At 40.2% G+C, this 25,868-nt stretch overlaps 1 protein-coding gene across 7 annotated transcripts in view; it reads right to left on the bottom strand.

The window, feature by feature from the left end:
- LOC110986618 (NACHT and WD repeat domain-containing protein 2-like) overlaps positions 1–25,868 on the bottom strand; it is a 74,977-nt gene that overhangs the window by 37,051 nt on the left and 12,058 nt on the right. The window contains exon 1 of one of the 7 annotated variants that reach the window (XM_022248631.2): positions 10,868–11,469. The exons of the other annotated variants lie outside the window; for them this stretch is intronic. Within the exon in view, the coding sequence (XP_022104323.1) occupies positions 10,868–10,878 (11 nt within the window). The 5' untranslated portion in view covers positions 10,879–11,469. Of the gene's footprint in view, positions 1–10,867; positions 11,470–25,868 lie in introns of those variants that run through there. 7 annotated transcript variants of the gene reach the window in all.

Here is a 25,868-nt window from a genome sequence, read left to right on the forward strand (position 1 = left end):
CCTGATTACCAGTCGGTACACGTACATGTCTGTATATTTCGATTTTTAAAATTAATTACAAGTACATTTACAATGTTTAGGGAAACATTTAGATACAGGTTCTCCGTATGCCACTGTTTACGGTGCATGCATAATGTGAGCAAATAATATGCACACTCATGCATAGCTACATAACGTGTTCTACATGTATGTGCAATATCCACCAATGTAGCCTATGTACTAGCTCATTGTGACAGCCTGACCATTTTACAGATGGGCCCTATGACGTCAATGACTCATTGTGCTGAACCCCGTTACCAAGGTTACACCTATACACCACTGGAGTTGACATCGCGAACGGGTGCTGCTGTATGCAAACTTTCGGCATCGTGAAGTGTCTGCAATTTCAGTAAATGTGGACTTTTAATTTGCTTCTCATAGAACCTTGCACCAACCTGTACATGAATGTGGCTCCGTGTTCATGTAATTGACAGTAACACTGGCACACGAGCATTCATGGCACATTTTAAACAAACACTATACATGTAACTCTAAGTGTTCTTCAAATGTGCAAAATTTACACTGCCGTGTTGGCCCCAAGTAAACTTTGGTCAATCTCTTGGGTTCGAATGCACATTTTTCTTCAGGTTTAGCTGACTTCATAGGATTGAATTTGGATGATTCTTTTGGTAACAAGAGAGTTTTGGAAGACTGAGGAAGCATCGTAATTTCCCAAAGTTTAAATTTTGAGGCTGAAACTAGAAAAGTTTATTTACATGTACCTGGCACTGGCTTGTGGAATACATGTACGTAGATTTTTCTACTAATGTGAGCATCTTTGATACCAGTTTACAGCATTCTGTTAAGCATCTGTGACAAAAGTTTTAAAAAATTTTACAAGACTCAAAGGGACTGACCAGATGAGGATGCATTAGAGCCATGAGGGTCTCAGGCCCTACATGTAACAGATAACAATAATGTCTGACAGATTTTGTTGAAAGTATTGTAGTTAACCTTTGAGAATTTGCAATACCAAACTTGTCAAAACACAGTCTCTGGCTTGTCACTAATCCATCTTGCTTTATGATTCAGAAAGCTGAGCCAGGTAGCCATTGATGTTATGCAGGACAGATTATCTCATCTATGGAAACCGGATTGGTGGGGATTGAAGTCACCTTGGGAAGGACAATAGAGGGCAGTGTCAAATCAATAACTGGTGGAGCAATGTGACAAAACAGACCTGGACAGAAACTGGACAGCAGATGGGTACCACTACATGTGCATGTAGTTGAAAGTGCAGCTTACAATACAAGCTACTGTAGACTCAGTGGGAGGAAACAATACCAGAAATACGTACAGCTTTTTAGGATACCTCCTTGGACCGACCATAATCAATGCATATGGAAGGACCTGGATTTAAGAACATTTACATACATGTACTTGTACTAGATAATGGGTTCTGACAGCACCTAAGAACTGGAGGCTTCACACTCACCTCAAACAACCTACATGTACAATGTACATGTACAAGTATACTTGATGCATGCACCGGGTGTACATGTACATGTACCACAGTGGGTGGAACCCATTGTTTTAGCACCTGGAAATGTGCCATCCTCACAGGGTCTCCACACTTCATGTATGTACATACATGTACATGTACCCGGTATGTACCATGTACCAGAAATATACATGTACAGTGTGTGCTTTGAAAGATTCCCATGCACATGTACGTGTACAATGTAGCTCCATAATGTATGCTTTTGTTTGTGCAAGATACATGCATTCAGCAGTATACATGTAGGCAAACTAATACAGGAACGTCTACCAATACATGGAATAAATACGGGATATATGTACATTATAAAATATGTGCACATGTTCTACACTACTGCATGTTTATGTACATATAATTTTAAAATATATCCTTTGTAATTAATTTGTAATTTTGTATTAAACAATTACTCATACCTGCACTGGTACTCGACTCTTACATGCCTGGTTTTTACAACAATTTGGGGTGTGAATTGGGGTTTGCCCAACAATAAAGCCAAACATTACTTTTCCTTCAAGTTTTATGTTTTCTTTTTACTATTTATAAAAGAAATCTACTTTTTTTAGGCTTTTGTGGGAGTTCAGTACAACCGGATTTTTGAATACTTGATCAGATGTGAGGTTGAATATCTGAATAGCCAAGTATTCAAATTAACACAGCCCGAGGGGATGCAGAAAGAGATCGCAATGGTCGCCTTGTGGTTGCTTCAACATTAATGTTGTAAATGTACCTGACATATGTCAAATGTTTTTGTTTGTCACGCACACTGAAAATGTGAAATATTGTCAAGGAATGCCTGAATTCCAATCCACATAAGAACTATTATATTAAGGAAGTTACATGTACAGTTTTACACACAATTATGAAATCTAATTTTCATCACTACTTATTTGTAAATTCATTTATCCTCCAAAGAAAAAAATCTTGTTATACATGTTCCTCCGGGTACAGGTACAGTGCACTCTGCCTAGACAATTAGATAATACTGTGCATGTAATCTGTACTAATTAAATTTACAAATACGGTACCCAGTGCCTGATAGCAGGATGTGTTCATGTAAATGTTGATGTGAAAACACCGGTACACATCATTAATAGAATGATGTGTACCGCTGCTGTACTGTACTGATAGTGTGCATACATGTGCAACGATTTTCTAGCACATGCACCTGTACATACTGTACTGTTCAATTGTACTACAGATTTGTGCGTGAGCCTACAAAAATGAATTTGATTAGCTGCACATGTACATGTACATGTGCCTCGATAGGTAATCATGCAGCCTCACTGTCATTCCACCCCATGTCATCCAGGCCACCTAGGGAGTGTCCCAGGCTACTGGCAAGCTGAGTGCCATGCAAATTTGATCACTGAGGTTTTCGTTGCTTGCAGCACCCTACCAGCCTGGCCCATGCGTGTATAAAAAGGACATGTACGGAGCGTGATGCATGCAGGTCAGGGGTACCAGTGTCTCCTCGCATACGTACAGGTACCTTGTACATGTGCCGCCATGGAGATTACATGTACATACATGTACATGTCCACAGTTAGACTGTACATCATAAATTATTGCACTGACTACATGTACACGTAACCTTGTTTTCCAATTAGTGATTGAGCAACTTACCATACCTGAAATGTTTATAAATGAATCTGGTTTTCAAATTTAATCGATCAGTGCTTGAATTTTACTGTAAACACATTACAGATGATATTGATATGTACGTACATGTACATGTATGGTGTGTACATGTATGTATTTTCAGTGTGCTGCGTTCCTTCATAATATACAATGTAACATTCACATATAGTGTGAGGAAACTTGGAGAGAAAAATGTCAAACCTTTCTAAAGACTAAGGAAAGATGTTGTACAGTTTTACACAGAAGTGATATGAAATTGTCCATCGAAGAAGTGGCAATTAATGAGTGCCAAGTAGGATCACATTTAGTGAAAAGGGACAGAATGAATTACTTTGATGTCTGATTATTTTACAGTAGAGGGTTTGCATGGTGCCATCTTGCAGGCCAGTGCTTTTCTTTTAAGGGAGATGCACAAAAGAGGCTCACCTGTGGAACGAAAGAACTGCCCTCGGTAGGTTGTTTTAAAAATGCTGGTAACTTTGATTTACATGTACATCGCAAGCTGAATTGAGCACATTTTCCCAAAAGGTAATTCAATACGAAAACTGTGACTTTTTTTTCCTAAAAATAAACATATATGAATGAATTAAATGCAAAATGTTGTTCACAAGAAAGCTACATGTGTACTTGTACCAAGAGACACAATTTTATACAGCACACGTACATGGACATGAAGCACTGGGGTAGCTGTTACAACTTACTCATGATTCATGCAACTTTATACAACTTAGGTGGGAATTCCATTCAATGAGAAATCCACAGCAAAATTTGTTGGGGTTAAAATTTTGCTCAATTTTTGCAAACTAGTTCATGCTTAAAAACTGGCTGCTGTGCTGATGCCACACAATCGGCTTTTACAGTGAAAGAACTTGCATACCGGTACATTGGGTGAAAAAAGTTTGAACCGGCCTGTCAATCAAATGTACAGGTACATGTACCTACCAGTAGTACATGTACATGTATGTACCCAACTTGTCAGGCATGACAGGTCCACCCACGTTGCCAGTTGGCAGCTCGGCAGCAGTGTTTGGAAAACAACTTAACAAGTGGAGATCTGGCTGGACTGGAGGAAATGTTTCACTAAAATAAGCCTACGGCCTGAAGGAATTTTCATGGCAGTATTACTGAAGTGATGTACATGTACCCCGTATGTGTTTTGAAAAATGTCCCCAACCCTGGGTACAATTAATAACTGCAGACGTTGATTACCGTTGAAAACATGAACAACTGTCCAACTTTTTCCTGCCAGTACGTTTAAAGATGTTCCGTATGTTCATGTAAAAACATGGTACAGTATACATGTATGTACATGCACATCATTCATTAATTTAAGTGTTCAGGGTTCTATTTGACTCATACTGGTATACCACTGAGGTACCTGGTACAAGCAATGAGCACAGGTTACCTGGAGACTCTAGTTCAACCATCCCCCCCCCACAAAAAATGTACTCCCTACACAGACACACAGACCCCTTGACAAATATTCTACTCATGGACCCCTGACAAAAAAGCCCAACCTCATGCTGGTTTCTTTTGAGCCCCATTTCTTTTTGGTCGCCCTCCCCTGGACAATCACTTCCTTGGCTGCTTTCACATACCCTGTTTGAGGTTACTGGGGTGTCTCTGTGGTTGAGGCCGGACCACAAGGGAGACTATGAGAGGGCTGCAAAGGCAAACAACAGACTAAGTCCAGTGACGTCAATGGTGTGCAAAGGCACAATGACCTGGTTTGCCTTCTTGGCCTTGAGTCGGTGAGCCGTGGGGCTCAGCCAGTTGGAAAATTTGAAATGCATTTAACATGTCAGTCGACATATCCAAAACTTACTGGTCAAAACATGAAAGGAAAGACACACATTAAGTGCCTGGTACATAAAAAGACAACTATGAAAAACTTTTCAAGTTCTACATGTACATGTAAGTATGGGGTGTGTAGAGAAACACTTGAAGTACATGTAATTTGACCCAGATAATAGGACATTCTTTAGAACTATAAGCCTTACATCTGTGCACTGACGGACCACATACGAACAATCCATCTGTTCAAGATGTTGGACAGGCCAGGCAGGTTCAACATTTTACACTTATCAATAAACAGCCGAATTAAAGAATTTGTTTACAAAATCTGACTCGAGATCCCAAACAAGAAATTTCTTGACTTTCCTCTTTGCTTGATGGATTTTTTGTTGTAGAACTTTGCTGAGGGTTGGCTAGGCCAAGTAAAAAAAAAAAGGTTGTTTTTTGTGTCCACATCCTTTATCCGTGCAAGCCTCTTGCATCATCACTCATTAGTGTTTTTTCCAGTCTTAGTGGTATTTTGATTTTATTTGTTTGTAATATCATGCATGTGCAGTGCATCAAAACCTGCAAAACAACACATGGCTACTCCAGAAACATAGTATCAGCCAAACGGTTGAGGAAATCCATCAGCTATATTGGAAAAACATCTGCCACAAAATACAGGTAGACTTACCAAAATTTCAAAGTCCCTTCTTTTCTTCAATTATCTCAGTCGACAAACTGTTTTTATTTTTGGCATGGCCTTAAGCTTTGGGTGTTTTTCAGCACTTGAAGTCTGAATCTGGTTATTTTTCTCGACCGTTTCTCACTTGTGTTCTCTCCCTTCGGTTTCCTTTGCATTCTCGGGCTGGTGCTTCGGACCATAATTGCCACTCGGTTCCCCGTCTGTCCCTAACATAACCTGGTTAACATTTTACAGCGAGGGTACTGGGATTTCAAAAACAAACAAAGCAGAGAGGGCAAGCGGAGCAAATTTGACATCACAGACATAAGGAGGAAAAACACTTCAAAGCGGTGGGGGAAAAGCATAAAAGGGTTATTCAATTGTCTGGTGGTTTGAAGCACATGGCAAGCATGGCGACGACACGAGACAACATGTAGTTCATAATGAATGCAGTCACTATGGTAAAAAAAAATGAACAGGCACGCATGTACAGATTAGTCCTGGTAAAGAATATCAGGACTAGTGTAAGCCTTCCCCGGGTTAAGGGAACAGTTTCTTTTGTGAAGAAATTTAAGACCCAGTCATATCCCGGTAGCATTTTTGGTCCCAACAAAATACATGAACTGTAGGTGAAAGGATATGTTTATGCACAGTACATGTATGTACCGATTACGCATACAAACGGCTGTACAAGTACATTTGTGGCTGGGAGAAAGGATTTCAACTGGTTAATGGGACAATCTCTTTCGTTGGGCAAATTAGGTCCGAGTTGTGGGGACATTTCTCTGTCCCCATAATGCTTTCGGCCCCCTCAAAATACATGCAGGTGAAACATCGTGTGCTTGTCCCCACAACTACCGGTAAATGGAACAATTAAGTAATGGGTAATGCACATTCAACCATATCCATGTAAACACATTATGATCACAAAGGATTTTAGAAACTGCTGTTATACATGTAAGAGGTCTACGAAATTAAATCTTTTTAGGGGCAACACTACCAAAACATGAAGGGTAGGTTAGTAAGGAACCAAGTTTGTCCACTGTTCAGAAGACTTTCAATACTGTGGCGATACATGCAAACCATACCGCTACAGTACATGTATATTGTACATATGAAAACACACCACCATGGTAACAGGCAGCACAGTACTGTCAAGTGGTGTTGTTCACTGGTTGACGAACATTTACATGCACATCAATGATTTTCCATGCTTCTGATTGTAAACAGGGAACCGGCCCAATTAATTAAGCAAGACATTATCAAAATAACATTGCCCTTAACCAAGTATATACATGTACTTCTTCCAACAACTACTCTACGCAACATGCTTATTTACGAGTACATGGAAATCTGATCTGAATGAATATCATGGATTTTGTGCTCGGAGTGCTATGAACATGCACATCAGTCAGTTCTGAGGTTTAATGGCTCGTAATACCCGTACATTTATGAATCTGATTTTTTATTCTCCAACTGGAATGCACAAAAATCCAACTATCAAATCTACATGTATATGCACAAAAGTGTCATGGTACCAACCAATGGAACCAATTCATCATTTTTGCAAATTATTTGAAGCTTCATCAAGCAGGGTAAAATAACCATTTTCAACACTTGGCTGGCTTCAGTTCTGGTTTGTACCCGAGATTGGCATATCATCAACCCTGCTCCAGATATCAGATCATCTTTTTTTTCCTCCTGATGTACTGGGGTCGCATCTCATGCATGCCATTTTTCCCTAAACTGGCCAAGCGGCATCACCTAATTAAAATGCGGTCCTGCGTATCAAAGGAAAGTCACCCGTGGGACAGATGGGGCCGGATATTGCAGGTCTGGCTCTATTTCCTCAATAATAAGTAGATCAATCAGAGAATGAGAATGATTCAAAACCAGATCTTAAGAAGCCACAGAGGATCTGTGATAAAAATTTCAAACCTGGGACGTGCGTGTCCAAGGGGGGGGTTTGTGTTTCATTAGGAACACAGTAAGACGCAGACAAGGACATAATGTTGCATGCACATGTGACATGTCAACACATGATCAGCAGAGCAAAGTACACGTACCCAACACTCCTCACTTCTGGACAAGAAATTTAATTTTTAGAACTGTATTACCTAAAGGTCAGGATAGAACAGTGTTATTTCATCAGTGACACACAGCTGAGATCAGAAAAGTCGCCAGTTTCTTTTCCTTTTTTTTTGAATGCTGAATACACATGCAGGCCAATACATGTACATGTATGAGCACGGCAACAAGGTAGCCTGCCGAGTTTCAAAACATTCAAAAGAAGATTGTCCTGTTGTGCGTGCATGTATATGTAGCCATTGTTAGTAGCAACTGTTTGGCCTGCACAAAGGTTTATCCACTATGAACACAAAATGAGGGTTCCCCTCATTTTCTCCGTTTTCCCCAAATGATGCAATCTACATTCTGAATTCATATCTTGCTACAAGTTTTCGCATGAAGTTGAATAATGAATAATTGGATACCAAGATCATGGGGTACCAAGATGAAGACTGAGACCATGGGGTATCAAGATCAAGACCTACACCATGGGGTGCCAAGGTCAAGACTGACACCATGGGGTACCAAGATCAAGAGGGGTACCAAGATCAAGACTGAGACCATGGGGTATCAAGATCAAGACTGGCACCATGGAGTGCCAAGATCAAGACTGACACCATGGGGTATCAAAATCAAGACTGACACCATGGGGTACCAGGATTAAGAGGGGTACCAAGATCAAGACTGAGACCATGGGAATCAAGATCAAGAATTACACCATGGGGTATCAAGATCAAGACTGAGACCATGGGGTATCAAGATCAAGACTAAGACTGAGATCAGCAAGAACTGGTCTCAAGACCAAGACCAGTCGTGAGACATACATATGGTCTCAACAGAACATCTTGCATGAAATGAAAGTTTTAAAATTCTCCACAACATCCTCACAATACAGATTAACTCACAAACGGCTAAAAGTATTGGAAACAGTTCTTTTCACTGTGTTCCTGAAGTTCCCAGGTCTTAAACTTCTTCCTGAAAATTTTTCTAAACAATACACTCTTCAATTGGTTACTCACAGTGGACCATATACAGTACAAATGTACATGTGAAAACCCTGCAACCTGCTACAATCCTGGACAAATCTCCTTGGAACATGCCTCCCCCCTCGCCCCCTGTCAATGTTGTTTCTCATTGGGTAAGCTGGGCCGAATCATGGTCCAATGAATGACTGCAACACTGAATGGGGGAGAGGGGGAGCTTTTCACAGCGCTTCCCACATGGTGTTCCAACTATTCTGTCCAGGATTGAAGGTTTTCCAAGAAATCTAACATGTACATGTACACCTTGCTTGTGAGGAAGGACAATTTGTTAGCCTGCAAGCTGTTGACTGAAGAACCAAAACTGTCTGAGGCATAGCTTAAGGATGGACTTCAATGTAGCACTAACGAGCTATATGTACCAAAAATGACAGGTCTGGAGATTGGTGTGGACATGGAAAAATGAAAGACACAGACTGTGTTTCTTATTTCTCCATGGAGAGGATAAAAGGCCCCCAGTGACCCCTTGGGGATTTCCAGGAAGTGACTGGATTCCATCTGTGGTGACCATGCTGTTACCAAGGCTGTGTATATGTATACCAGTATATACATGTACAAACATTCAAACAGTCCTGGCGATATCAGTAATGAATGGTGAAAAATGTGTCAATTCATTGCCTAGTTTCATGTTGGAAACCATGTCTTTTTATCCAAAATACCAGTATGTACATTGTACTTGTACATGTATTTGCACCATACTGACACATCATGCATGCTGCATCTGAATCAAATACCTTGTAGTCTGGAGTAAGACTTGCATACAAGAAAATTGGAAATTGTCCAGCCAGAAGCCGGTGATCTCCTAGCCTTCAGTCAAGGCGTGCATGGCGCCTTGGATGCTCACTCAGCTGGTAACAACAAGACCATTGCAAGTGGGAAAGCCTTCAGCATCTTTATTATCCCATGGAACTTATCGATTATTTATTCAAAGTACATGTATAAATGCTGTAGCATGGAAGGCGGTTACAAAAAATTCAAATGCTTCCACTTCACACATTTTTTTATCATTTCAGTGCCCAGCACGCACCACTGTACCATGATGATTGACTATCATCATTCTGTGTGTGCATGGAAGTGTTGACCCAATGAGCCAACAAAAGATATTAATCGGCGTTCCTCTGTGACTTCCTTGTGAGCGTGTGTAATGTCAAATACTTTAAGAGAATAATTCTTATTGGCCAATATCCACAACATGCAATGCATTATGCATGAGAAATTCTCTACTATACATGTATAGACCTGTAGAGAAATGTGAAGGAAAAGTCTTCTCCACAAGATAGTAAAGGCACTCTCGGCGTCACCACTTGCACTGGTCTTTTTTGTGTGACCACCGTACTATTATTTGGGGTGCCAGAGTTTGGTGTTACATGTATCACTGTACATGTACAGTACTAGCATCTGGGGTGCCACACGCACCTTGACTAAAGGCTAGTAATCTCCATAATCGTAGTCTTGCTGCAGCTGTAACTTTCACACAAGACGTTCTGTAGCCAACTGCCGAGGAACCTCAAGCGATTGCATTTGACTAGTAATTTCTGATGCCATGCGAAGCTCCAAAATATTTAGTCAGAGGCCTCAAATGAAAGGCACATGTATGCAAATAACACTCATTCTACTGGCTTATGACCTCCAATTACCCACCTGTGGCACACATGTATCACAAGGTATTTGCATGAGTTGTTTTTTTTTCAAGCAAACTGAATTTCAAAAGAAACCTGTTTCAGCCCAAGTTTTCCTTCCAATTAAACCTGATCGGTGGTGATGGGTTGAGCCCCTGCACAGACGGCACATGCCATAAGAAGAATTTAAATACCAATGCTACATGTATGATATATGGGTATAGATTGTACACGAAAAGTATCCAAGTACGGTACGTGTAGAAAATAAGGCATTATGTGGTAGACAGACTGAATTTTTAAAGAAAACAACCAAGCTGATTGGTGTAGTTGCTGATGTAATAATATGGTCTCCTCCTAGCAAAATGTGTTCTTCAAACTACTTCCTACACTTTTTTCACTAACCACATGATACAGCTACCGTACTCTGTGAAAAGAAATCACAAAGAAGCAGAGGGAGCTCAAGACGCTGAAGAAATCAGTTTCGCTTCCTCTCAAAACCACTTACCAGGTACCCATGATGATCAGTCCTGTAGATGGCGAGATGTTGCCTGTGCAGCCAGCAGCTCGTTAGAGACCCTGCCGGCTGAATTATGTGACGTGACCCAGTGGCACTAGGGTGCTGCACCAGTACGTGTAGGCCGTCCCTGGAGGACAGATATATCCTTCCACGCCCCACAAACAGACCCTCCCCCCTACACCGGGACGGGGTCTGGGTATGCCCCGCTACCTCCTCTTTGCGGCACCACGGACAGTGGCCCTGAATCCTGGCTCAATCGTGGGCTTGGTCGGAAACGGTCAGAGGTGGGGTGATCAGAATAAAACAGATGCTCACCGGCAAAATACACGCTTGAAGAGGCAATTCCCTGCACAGGCCCCTACCAATGACAAGCCATTGCATGCATCCCTGGTTTGTACTAGAGCACTGGCTCAGACAGAAGGCTCATCCAAGAGCATACAAAAACAGTAATCTTATGCCCTACATGTAGCCTCTGTCTACAAGTTTCACAGCACACAGAGCATATATTATTCAGTGGCAGTGCACGGTAATCTATGGAACACTAAGTGCTAGACTGACAATGCACACTGCAGGTACGGTACACAAACCCCCCCACACAGTGCATTATGGGTGTTCATGGTGATGACCATGGTACTAGTAGCTTGTTTGTTGTTGGACTCAATCAGCTGGTAGAGGGCAGCAAACAGCTTTTGGAGGCTGTCAGGCAAAGTTTCCACTTTGCCCCTTTGTGAGTGGCCAACCGTTAGATATTCGGTAGATATTCAACACAGAGGAACCCTGTTACAACAAGGTCTTCAGGACTTCAGAAATTACCTTGTTGTATTACAGCTCCTGCACACATGTACACAGTACATTTACCTTGTGCTATCAGTACCAAAAAACAAGGAAAATGAAGACTTGGGACCTACAATTGTCCTAATTGTTATAAACAAAACGTTATACACGTAATAGCAGAGCTCTTGGTACCATTGTGTTCGACTCCACTGGTACTGTGGTACACAACTGTACATGTAACTTGTGATGTGGTGTGCATTATCAACAAATATTCATGAAGATAAGATGCAACGTCTTGTAAACACAGTACGTACATGATTTACTGGATGTAGAGATGATGTAGAGATGGCACAAAACGTGTTATTTTGGTCCACAATAATTTGTTCACCAACCGAGATTGAAATTTATGTACAGATGGTTACCCATGCAAAATGGAGTTAAAGTTTATAAATAAGAATAAGGCTTACAGGTACATACAAGTCTTCCATAAAACTACGGAGTAGTTACTGCTAACTGAACAGAAATAAAAAGCAAAACCAAAAACAAAAAAGAAAAAAACCAAAACCTAAAACAGTGAGCTGTCCATCTTGAGACCCTCATGGGGAAAAGTGCCTTTGCAATGGAAGTCATTCATTTGTTCCTTTGTAAAAAATTTTGTTCGAGATTTTTGGTTTAAGATGTGTGCAGCTGTTCCCTTACGCCTCACAAAGAGCCTTTACATGTACATGTATGTTTGCAAAGCAGATTTGATTAATCCTCTGGAATGATGTCATCGTGTTTCAACAGGATATCACTTACATCTGTAGGGGTCCAATCTCGTTAATGGACCAAGCCAAAGGCAGCAACATTCCGTAGCACCAGTAACTACAGCCTGTTCTGCTTACATGTAAAAGACTGTCAGCACACTCAAATGTATTCTTAAATCCTTTGACATTATAAGCCTGTGTTCCTTCGAGAAATGTTTTTTTTTTAAATCTTAAAATTGTATCTTTAATCTACAGACTGTCAAAATTTTTTTGTTTCTCAATCAAATGCTTCAAAGCCGCACAGGTACATGTACATTGGCCTGAGGGCAGGGATAGATGTGGGCTTGGGTGTGGTCTATCGAACTGTGGAGGTTACCCCTCCAAGGTCCTTTTTTTTCTGAAAAGTGGGATCTTTTCCCTACTTTGTGTGGACACTTTATGCTCTACGTTAGACCTGGGATCAGGAAAACAAGTCGGATGGTGAGGTTGATACAGGTAATTCTTCCATTTCCAGACTACTGGTACATGTACATGAGGATGAGCTAAGGGTTTCTTCAAATTGATGCAAGTTTTACAATAACTTGAAAATCTCAAAAATGCACATTTATCTCTCAGTTATCCTTGCTTTCAATTTTGTTTCAATACTTTTAAGGGTATTTTGTTGCCTTTTTGGCATTTATACTGAGATTTCTACATACACGTACATTCATAAGCTAAAAATCTGAAATCTGATGTCATCCTGAGAAGAAAACCATAATGTTACAACTGTGCATTGGTTTGTGTATAAAATTCTGATTTTTGAAATTTTAGCTGTCCTAAATTTTCTTTCCTTTACCACTACATGTAGTTCTTCATTTTTATTGAGTTACTGTACTTTACACACATATACAAATGTACATGTACATGTATACTGGTAACAATAAGCAACAAAGCAAGCCTTTCTCAGAATCATTTCCAGTGAGTAAATGCTAAGTTGACAATTTAAATAGGAAAAACCATGCCCTCCCTGGATGACATTACAGCAAAAGCGCCCTCAGTTGTCCTGGAAAGCATAGTGCAGGGACATGTACTTCTCAAACTGGTACATGTACAATGTACATGTACGTTGCAGAAGAATATAAAGTTGCAAAACAGTGCTTAAGAAAAAAATCATTGCTGCTACCCTTTACTGAAAGCGAAGTTTCCTGTACCTGCTTCGTACCAGTACAATAGGAAATATTACAATAGCCATTCTGCAATAACAAACGCACCAACACCGTGGAAAACAGTGTTTGCAAGTTAGGACACTGCATGTGTGTGTTTGTTCATCATATCGTCCACATACATGTACATGCATGCCCCAGTTAGTTACACAGCCCATCCATTGGCAACAACCACTTTGATGTGAATGTTTATAAAATGCAACGTGAACTCAAAAGTGACAGGCTCTCAACCGTAACATTGACAAATTGACAGACTGTATGTGGGTTAATCTTCACCTGAACTTCTTGCTAAATGTCAGCAGCAATTAGCTGGTGGACTTAACCGAAAAAGTCAACATGCGATTGGGAATGGCTTAAATTGGTTGTAAACAAAAGCTTGCGACAGAGGCCATCTTCTAACGACATAAATGCCGTCAACAAAATGTACATGTACTGGTACACATGTATATGGGGGCAGAATGGAGGTGTTTAAAGCTGTATACAGATCAAATGCATTTCTAACTTTGTAACAAATGCATGAACAACTACATGTACATGTACACAGGCCCATGACTCTGTGCTCACATGAGTACTGTCTCATACATGTACATGTACCTAGAGATCCCTTCTTCAGTAAAAAATGATTTCATGAGGTGGATTGGTCTCCACCATTTTTGTGATATTGGTATTTGGAATTTAACTTCTTCAACTGAATGTTGTAGCCAAATAATTCATTTTCACATTTAGTGGTAAGTCTTTTTTATGTTGTTATTATTACAATAATACAAATACCGGTAACAAGTTGGTTGGTCAGGTACATGAATAACTGAACTTGAATTTATGTACATGTACATACTGTATGTTTTGTACAATTCTAATTGTCACCACAGACCTAGTACATACATGTATATGTATACAAGTCACTCAAAGGAAATAACGTTCATTTCAGGAAATATTTCAAATAAAACCGACAGAGACTTACATGTACATATAGATCATGATGTTCTGAAAAGAGCCAATTTCAAATAATCACATGATGAAGTTGAGGGTAAAATGGGAGGACGGATCTAAGTACACTGTACATGTACAGTCCACCGAAGCGGTACATTCACAAAAACTGAGGTGCGGTTTTCTTATTCCTTGGTATGGCCTACATGTACATGTATGGCTCCCTATCAAGTGTACGCTGTACACGCTGCGGTATTACCCGTATCCTGTTACTAATACCGTACATATGCAGCCCTGCACTATCATTGTCAGAAATTATTCCAATATTTTTCCAATACAGTTTGTTTTGATTTTTGAAATTCTTTTCTCTGTACTGATACACGTAGTTTTGCATCAGGTTTGGTCAATTGTCCTTGAATACAGCCCCCAAAAAGACACGGTCTCAAAAGAATGGCAGGGCTACTACAAAAGATGTTTCTCTTAAAAAATTTTTTGCGAGAAAATTCTAGGAGACGTACATGTACTGTACCATACTTTAGCAGTAGACAGAACACAGACAGCAAGCTACCGGTACCAGTCTGTGTTTGTACAATGTACCGGTACATAAAGGGTTTGTTTCAGCTTTTAAAAGAAGGCTAAACTTTGAAATCATGACCTACAGACTGTACACGTAAATCACCAGTAATGTATGCATATTTACCGGTCTGTACAAATTTAGAAAGCAAAACTGCAAAGTGTTAAGGAATAAGTGATTATTAGACGGGCATTTAAGGAACAGAATCCACGTACCGCGTTGAATTCATAAACGTGAAGTGAAGAAGCTACAGTACATGTACATGTACATGTAGGACTGGCTATCAGCAGATCAGAAGAAATGTGAAAAGCCTAGGGAATATCATCTTGTATTCCGTCAGTCACTCTCAGTGCCACAGGTCCTGCTATTTGGTAGTAAGCCATTTTGTACTGTCCATGTACGGTACCATTTGAGTACCTGATACATGTATGTGTGCGCGTACCGTATTCAAATATGCCATTAAGTACTGCAGTTTGTGTGTTCAGCTAGCACACAATAAACCTCGCTCAAACTCTCTCTTTCCAAAGGAGGTACAGTAACTGAGCATCAGCAAATTTGTGCAGGAACCCTCATGATAAGCTTTGGGCAACCAGCTTTCGAAAACTTACTCATACTTGTACATGTACATACATGTACTCATGATTTCCGATAGCTTATTGCATCTGTTTGCATTCAATGACAGAATTTCACTGGGACTGCTACATGTATACTGTATGTAACATTTTCATCTCGTGTCTGGCACAAGGAAACTGAGGTGAAGTTAGGTTAGGTTTCTTAATTGTGTGTATTGACTGTACCCGGTGGGCCTACATTACTTATCATGTGACCTACATTACTTATCATGTGACCTACATTACTTATCATGTGACCTACATTACTTATCATGTGACCCACATTACTTATCATGTGATCAAGGCCCTGAGATCTACATGTACAGGTACATGTACGTACTTACAGGTATGAGTGAGAATACTGGGCATTGTCATGTGATTTTCTGAAGTCTAAATACATGAAGAGCACGCACACAGGATTGAGTACCTTAGAGGACTCGAGCTGAGTGCAGCCGGGTGGTCTGTGAGCCACTTCCATTCATAAAAGGGGTGTGCAACATCGTACGAAAAGAAAACTCACATTTAAAATTCCACAATCTGCACAGTTTGAGACCTCTACAAGGATTCTTTTTGTTTATGTTCTATCTCAACTGTACAAGAACCATGCAATGGTACACATACATGTATATGTACATGTACATGTAGCTGTCAGTATGGGTGTTTCACAATAGTGCGCCTCCTAGAGTTTGCAACGCATTCACCGAGTGCAAAATCTGTTGACCCTTTCCAAATGCGCATTGGGTCGACAGCTTTTGCACACTGCGACTGGTCAACGCGTTGCAAACTCTTCTAAGTCCACAGCTGTGAAATGCCCACATTTACTGCCCATGATTTTAAATATCAGTCATACGGTATGAGACAAAATCAATGGCCGCACATACCGGGGTATACCGTATAAATATATGGTACACATGTAAATACCGTACATGTACATGTATGTACATGTACATTGTATGTCTGCTGTACCGGTAATACCGGTACATGTACATGTACTCTAATCCTGTAGACATGCTCTATATTTACGAAAACCCATCCAATGCATTACCTCTTGTATAAAATCCTGCCATCACTACACATACAAGTATAATTTGTTCCTTATTGATCACGTCTACCTGTAGGGGTCGCCTCCTGTCCATGCACATGGACAGCTACCGGCATCGTCTAGGGAATAGTTCCAGCATGTCCATCTACTTATAGGACTGCCCTGGGCATCGCATGTGCCTTGCAAACACAACAGGTTCTGGCCATGCTGATTTGATAATCTCTTCCGTCAAGAGAGCTTTTGTAAATGCAAGAAATTGACTTCCCAACATGCCCAAAATGTACCGTTGTGTTCAATTAACTTGTACATGTAAGTCCAATTTTAAAACATCAAAAAGGAGCCAAGAGGCTTGTGTTGAGAAAACAAGCCTGTAAACATTTCAATGGGAGTGTTGCCATCTTACATTGGTCCAGATCCTGTTGGGTTTTTGTCTACCGGTACATGTACAAAAAATGTATAAAAATGAAGGGAAAATTCCTTTTGAGATTTTAAATGAGAAAAATTGCACTATGGAGACTTAGTTCAAGCAGATTCCAAAGAAGTGACAGAAATCTTGCGATGACTCAGAAAGTAAATGATTCATTAAACAAGGAATAGAAATTTTCAACAGGGCAAGAAGTATTGTTTGTCTATTAAATCTTGCTAAATCGTGGTTGGAGATATAATCCTATACGTGAGAGGCTACAATATTATAGTGATTATAATGTACAATTGTGTGTGTTATTGCAACTGATTTTGTTATCAGGTTAATCATCAAAAATCTGCCAGTCGGTAAGACCAAATACTTGGATATTCAATCGAATTGAAGGTCGAATATTCGAATAGTGAATCACGCTACTCCGAAAAAGTTAAGGACCGCTTTTTATTTTGCAGTTACCAATGTTGATATGAGATAGTTTTCTGCTGAAAATGTGCATTTGATGTTTTGAAACATTTGTTAAAGTTTTATTCCAATGAGAACACCATCTACATGTACATGTAGACAAACCAAAAATGAAAGAACTGGACCCCACTCATTGCTTGGAAAAAAATTACAAGTTACGAAAAAAAGTGGTCGTGAACTTTTTTGAGTAGTGTATTTGAATTGACTCGAGCCCTACATGTACATGTACAGTACAGTCGTGATTACCCGTACTTGTATCAGGATTTTCTCCTGCAGGTGGGCTGGCCACCTCCCTCTGCGTTAGGCACTCGTTTAACACAAGAAGTACCTGTGATTTACCAGTACATACATGTACGTGTCCATGTATGTAGTACTAGGTTACCAAACACATTATGGGGTACACAAAATACGTGTACATGTATACATGTACGGTATGTACATGTAGGATCCATCCATCAACATTATGCATTACATTTTAAATGTATTCCTCTAAACCTGGCAAATCCTGAAGGAGATACATGTATGTGTAACATGTGGTCAATTGTATTGGGTACACTGTACATGCATTTTGTATTTTGTGCTGCTAGATGAAATTAAGTTTCCTTTGAATGAATCATGGCAGATCTCACTAAACACTGATAGCATTCCAAACCCACATGTTGAATTTAAATTTTATGGTTGTGCAAAGTTTACTTGATAGCAAGTCCTCAAACTGTTTTGCATTTGAACAAAAAGACCAACACAACAAAAACACAACTCAAAGAATGCCCTGGAATAATAATGCACTGGTTAAAAAAATTGTTTGCAAGAAACTGTCAAAACTGAAAGATCAGATTTTCATACAAAAGTGAGCAATTTTACAATCAATTACACTTGACGTGCACTAATGATGTGCATTTACAACCCAGAACGGATGCCATGGACTATTACAGGAGATAATCTCACGTAATTAAACAAAACAATGAAGCATCCATTCTAACGAGATAAATGTTTTGGTGCTGTTGCTTAGATACAGGGCCAACAAACAGCGCAACAAAAATAAAGCACCTTGAATTCAGGGAATCAATAATTGACAATACAGGCAGATGTGGGAAAAACTACAGCTGCCAATGAAAAGTGAAAACTGCTCATCTGAGTTTGTAAATTATGAATGCTGCTCAGCCAGTGAATTGTTAGACTTGGTGCCAAGTTTGTAATTGGTTTGGTTTTGTTCTTGATCTTCATGCGCGGCTGGCTGTCACATGCACACTGTACATGCAGCCGATTGATGCTGTACATGTAGTTTGCATTCCAGTGTAGGGATGTCACATGTACATGTACATGTACCAATAGTGTGTGGATGGCTTAACCCTCCAATTACATGTACATGTACCTACACGTACCGCTGGCTGGTGATTTCAACTACATCTTACATAGCATTGTGCTAATGAACTTGGGCTAAGCTGACACACCATGACTGTCAGATGACTTGTTATCAAGTCTAGGAAACTGTTTTCAGTGACAGAGTGACACAAGGAATCATACACGGCTTGATGCCTTGATACGTGCAACTGATGCGATGCTTGCAATTAAGAGTATATATTGCATTTATTTGAAATTGAGCATCAGTGTCACACTTGCCAATGGCACTGGAAGTTCAAAGAATGATTCTTGTCACGCAAAGGAACGTTAGGAAACCTGTAGGTACCATACTGTACATGTAACACTTTCACTACAGTTGGAATGATGCCAAGAATATGTGCGTGCACGTATTCATTTACAGTATACCGAACACGGGTGTGTTTAATGAGCCATCTGCAGGTGTGCAGGCTTTTACCGTGAATTACCGTACATGTGATCATGTCCAAAACATCAGGCTCCCCTTACCGGTACATCAAATGCAGAAGAATATTTTTTTCAGAGAGAATCACTCCACATTTTTAAGAAAGATCAGTTAAAAACAAATTGTCAAATACGGATAATTAACTCAGATTTGTAAAAAAAAATTTATTTGAAAGAGAAGCTGTGCATTGGTCATGCTCCGGTATATTTGCTCTCAGCTCTTTCAAACCTGTTCCGATGTGTGCCTCCACCAGAAAATTGTAGACTACACATGGCTTGAACCGCATTTTGGGGTGGGGGATGGGACTCTAACATCCCAAAACCTCTCCAGCAGGGATTCCTAACAACTAGGAAGAGATTCCTTCAAATACGGTATGTACAGGTACCAGTTGCTGTTTGCTGTAAGTAATGCCAATGATACCAAATCAAAACAGGAGTTTCAGCTCCGCCATGCCTTTATGAAAATCATGTACATGTACGTGTACCCTGTAGTACCATACTACCGTAATTTTGGAATATACAGTAGGTCAGGGCTTCTACATGTACCAGGGCTGGTTCTGACACTAAAAAAGGTCTGCAGCTTATAATCCGTGTGGCGGGCTGAGTTTCAGCCCACACCACACGTGCAGGCACTGCTCTTGGCCAGGCAATCATGTTTTCATGCGTTGTCGTCTACGTTTGCTCTACTCATGTGTTGGAAATAAAGGAAACTACATGTACATGTACATAGCCCAGGGGACTAAAGAGACTTGCACATGTACCGGAAGTACTGTTCACACCTCACAAATCATGTGGTGCACCTGTTCATTTTTGTCTTTTTTACTGGTCAGCTGATGACTGTTGACATGGAAGAGATTTTTGACTTAACAATTCGGAGGCTTTACAAAATGAAACCGCCTCAAATTAACCTGCTTAAATAGAAGTCGGCACTAAAACCAGTCAACACGGGCGAGCATGCAAGGAGGCACAAAAGAGGGCACTGTGTAAAGCGCTTAATCCACTTGTGCATTAGCGGCGTACCATTTGATAATGGACAGAGGGTACCCGCATCTACCGGGAAGCCCCTTCCGCAGATTAATGGTTAATGTCTTTTTCACTAGTTTACACAATAGAACTGATGAGCTGGATGCGAATGAATAAATTGGGAGAAATCAGAGCAGTTAAGTACTTTTCGAGAACGAAGTTCTCTGCCAAATATTTAACTTGTTAGGAGGGAACAAAGCTGAAGTACATGAGAATTTGATGGTACATGCAAAAAAGAACATATGTAAGATAACAAACTGAAATGATGACTTCAGACCATCACTGTTGAATAAAAATTATGTTTTTAGGACAAAAGTACTCAAAAGTTCTCGGCTGAGTACATGTACTTCCGGAGTGATTTTCTCCTTAAAACTTCAATTTTACAAAACTGCGAGTGTCTGAAGTCTTAAATGTACATGCACTTGTACGTGTAGTCTGTAATCTTGCCATTATGCATTTACTGTACTCTACATGTGGCTTTATTCCCTCTTACCCAGTTTAATATTTGGCAGAGAACCTTGGTACTTGTAAAGAACTTAACTACAATACTGAATCAGAGTGACTTGCCTTTTTCTTTGCTTTCAAAGTAAAGTTTGAATACCATTTCATACATGTTCGCCCACCTCAAATTCAACCACCCATGTTTTTAGTGAGAATCACCCACCCAAGTTTTTTTTAATGTATGATTTTAGTTTATTTTGTTTTTGATACAGGACAGATTGAGGTGTGGAATAAAATTTTGATCTTTGCAAAATGAAAATCATCATTAATTAAGGGTGTGTCAACTGTTGGTATGCCTAACTAGGGCTGTGTGCGCACACTGTGCCTTACACTCTATGCAGCCTGCATTACAAAATTTACAGTATTTTTCTTCTAACACACATTCATGTACCGGTACATTGTACATTTAAGTCTTAATTGGAAATCTAACTTATTTTAAATCATGCATAATACATGTTCTCCTGTACACTGTACGTGTGCATGTAAATGTACGTACATATATCTGATTTCTAGTGTACCGGTACATACACATGGACAGCAGTTGAAAGATTTGATTCTGTCCTTCAGTATGCAGTGCCTACACGTACCGGTGCGTGTATGGACTGTCGGGATGACAGGCACTTCAGAGGGATCCATCCTATCATATCGCCATCCATCATGTTTTGTACATGTACGTCATCATGTTGGATTGCAAGGGAGACACGTCCAGGGTTCTCTTTCAAGAAGTGCTCGTTGCCTGACGCCACTTCATAATCCATCTGGTGGTAATAGGTCTGATCTAACAACAGCCTAGCCTCCTGGTTTCAACAGATTCAGGCACTGTCCAGCATGTACAATGCACACTGCATCACATACAGTATTGTATGTACATGTATAGCAAATGCACGTATACCTGCATGTATTGTACATGTACGTGTGCAATGTGGTCCTAGTACTTGAAAAGGGTCATTCCATGAGGTTGGGGCACAATTTGTGACAGTGTCCTTGTTATATCGGTAACTTTTACCTCCTGTCATGACCTGTAGAGTCGGTCAGTTACTCTGTAAAAATACATGTAACACACACCTCTGTATTCAGCCTTACAAGACGAACTTGTACATGTATAACAATGTCAATTTGGAATCCATATACAGGGAAATAGTTGTGCCCCAACCTCATGGAATGACCTAAATCGTAAGTTGTCAGTGTCTACAATTCACAAGTACCATCCATGCTCATATGGAACTTGTTCACAATCTGACGACAGACCAGGTGCGTATCGTACATGTAACATGTACATGTAGGTCCGACGCCTCATAAGTCCAATGCCTCAAAAGTCCGAATTTTCAGACTTACAAGGCATCTGACTAATGAGGCATTGGATCTACAGTGTATAGGCCGAAATAAACTAATAAAGAATTGTCAGACTTTTGAGGCGTCGGCCCTACATGTATGAGGAGTCCGACTTACAAGCTGACCCCGACAGAACAGTAACTGGGCATACATGTACAGTATGTGTACATGTGAATGTATCTACAGTATATTCTCAGTTGTGATCCAACTAAGATGTGTCTGGAACAGTTCCTATAATAGACCGGTTGCACCCGCAAAGTCACATGACCCACATGTTCAGTGGGTATTAAAAATCAACAAACATGGTGTCCACCAAAAGCAAAGTGTTGCATAAGTACCGGTATCATTTATCAAAAATAAAGCCGATGGTAAGTACCGTACATGTTCATGGATACGGTAGGTACATGTACATGTACATGTACAGTACCATATTCAGACTACTGATGTGCTGGGTACTATGTATACACGTACACGTACGATAACTTGGGCTGTATTGTTTGTATGTATTGCTAGTATACTATGAAAACATGTTTCCTGGGAAACATAATTTAAAGAAAGACTGGCAAACTTTCTAGAATTTGTTGAACACTTATTCATATCACTCTCATGAACACAGTGTGGCCATTTTTTCTTGGCACTACAATGCTTCAAAATAAATTTGAAACTACTTTTGTTAAAGCTTTGCCGAACATTTGATAAATTGAATACTCCAGCAATTATGGAGAATTCAAATACTTGTAGTTGGATTTTCAAAATCAAGTATTTCGAGGTGAAAAGAAAAATGGGAAATAGAAAGTAATATTTTGGGTAAGAAAACTCGATTCTAAAGGCCTGTTTGAAGGTGTTATTCAGAAACTTTTGAAACAATCGGTATGCCCAAAAGTAAGACCCCCCCAAAAAATCGATTTCCCTATTGCTTTCCCAAAAAGCTTTCGAAAAATTTTACTTTTCCTGATTTTGAACGACATCATGACACACATGTAATGTACATTATAACACCATTAGTGTCATGTGACAGCAAGTTCAAATACAGTGCAAGTACTGTACCACAGCCAGAATACAGGCGTTTCACAAAAGCGCGCCTCCAAGAGTTTGCAACACGTTAACCAATCACAATGCACAAAATCTGTCGACCCAATGCATGTTTGGAAAGGGTCAACAGATTTCGCGCATTGTGATTGGCCAACGCGTTGCAATCTCTTTGAGGTGCACCATTGTGAATCACCCGTATTTTTAATGTTAAGCGACATTTTAAAGAGTCAGAGTAGTCAAATGCAACTTGAATGGACTGTACACGGTGACCTTGACTAGATCTGTTATTCATACTGTACAGTGCACTCTGAACATGAGTAGCAAGCTTACTGTTCACTGATCATTGGCTGTGTTTGTTTCACACTAATCTGGATGATGATCAGTGATCCGTCATTGGTTTACATGATGCCAAAACTCACCTAATGGATGGTGCAAACCAGCGTAAGGATCACTGATCTAGATCACATGGATCTGGATCACTATCAGTGATCCGTCATTGGTTTACAATACATGATGCCAAAACTCACCTCATGGATGGTGCAAACCAACATTAGGATCACTGATTTAGATCACATGGATCTGGATCACAATCAGTGATCTGTCATTGGTTTACGGACACCAAAACTCACCTAATAGATAGTACCAACTGGCATAAGGATCACTGATCTAGATCACATGGATCTGGATCACAATCAGTGATCTGTCATTGGTTTACGGACACCAAAACTCACCTAATGGATGGTGCAAACCAACATTAGGATCACTGATCTAGATCACATGGATCTGGATCACAATCAGTGATCTGTCATTGGTTTACGGACACCAAAACTCACCTAATGGATGGTGCAAACCAACATTAGGATCACTGATCTAGATCATATGGATCTGGATCACTATCAGTGATCTGTCATTGGTTTACGGACACCAAAACTCGCCTAATGGATGGTGCAAACCAACATTAGGATCATTGATCTAGATCACATGGACCTGGATCACTATCAGTGATCTGTCATTGGTTTACGGACACCAAAACTCGCCGAATGGATGGTGCAAACCAGCATAAGGATCACTGATGGCGATCCAGATCTGTGTGAAACAAACAGACCCAGAGTATATACTGGTACATGTACATGTATACATGTAGCCATCAACATACAGGTACATGTGCACATGTTCCGTTACAACATGAGCTGTATTAGGGGGACTAAGTATCTTCACAAGAGGAGTTTAAGATTCAGTCTTTTTTCAACGACAGCAACTGAAAAAGACTCCTCCTGGAACGAACTAACACACATGTACATTGTACATGTTCATGCATCATACTGAAGTCACAACTCTTTTGTTAAAAGTTATGTATACACGTCAAGGTTCGACCTTAACGCTGGTCCGCTAGCCAAATTTGAGTAAAAACCGTGGCGGTCTAGTGAAAGCCCTCGTCTGGGTAGTCCGGCAGTCTAGTATAGTTAATCATGATGCATGCCCTCTAGCTGCTGCTGGTGTTTGAATCAAATAAAACAGGACCTTTTGCAACCAAGACTACCGGTAGTTCGGTGCCTGGCACCAGCCCAGCAGAAGTAATGCTGAAGTCTATGAATGCAGTGGCAGTAAATGGTCTGAAACTTCTGTTCCACAACGCCCATACGGCACGATCACAAACTGTCAGCCCTTTACTGTACTACCACAACCAAATGGCCAGTCTTGACAACGCTGTAACTTGAGGTTAATTCTGCATACAAGATCTAAATCAGCACGGGCTTTCATGCATTGCATTGTAGAGGTACAAGTAAGTCATGAATATGCATCCCTCCCTGTGTGCTATGAATATGCAATACCGTTTTTCTGATTGGTCATTGGTAGTTGTTACACCAACGATGTCGCGGTTGTGATTCGCGTTTGGTTTGCGCTCTAGCGCTACACGTACTGGACACAGAAGAGAACGAACATGCACAATACATACATGTACATTGTTTGTACATGTACATTTCGCCGGGCAGACATGTGCATGTACATGTACATACTGCATAGAATGTACATGTACTGTACATGTACATAAATTGTGCATAATGATATGGAATTTTTGTTTCTGTCTCTTGGATTGTGAACAAAACAAACCATTTTCTGCATGTAACCAGTTTGTATGTGTGTTTAATTTGCTGGAGTAGAGTTACCGGTATAATCATGAATATTCTGGAAATTCATAAGTCCCATGGCCATTTATTTTATGATTATTCATCAACAATTAAACAACAGTCAGCACCGAGTGCACACTGTTATACATGATGTTGGAGCAGAAAACACTAGTGCCAAAGAAGAATGTTGACATTTGGGGGAGATACGGACTAGTGAAAATGCTAGTGGACTAGTAAAAAGCCATCACTGCTGGTCCGGCTGGCAAGTGAGAAAACAAGTTAAGGGCAAACCCTGCACATGTACATGTATCACATATACACGTACCGGTACATGTACATTCACCAAAAATGTGAAAAAGCCCTACGTTCTGTTTTCAAACATACATGGACGT

This window comes from Acanthaster planci, linkage group LG06 (genome assembly GCF_054643075.1).
Source record: "Acanthaster planci isolate LZ-2023a linkage group LG06, COTS_SCS, whole genome shotgun sequence".
Taxonomy (NCBI): Eukaryota; Metazoa; Echinodermata; class Asteroidea; order Valvatida; family Acanthasteridae; genus Acanthaster; species Acanthaster planci.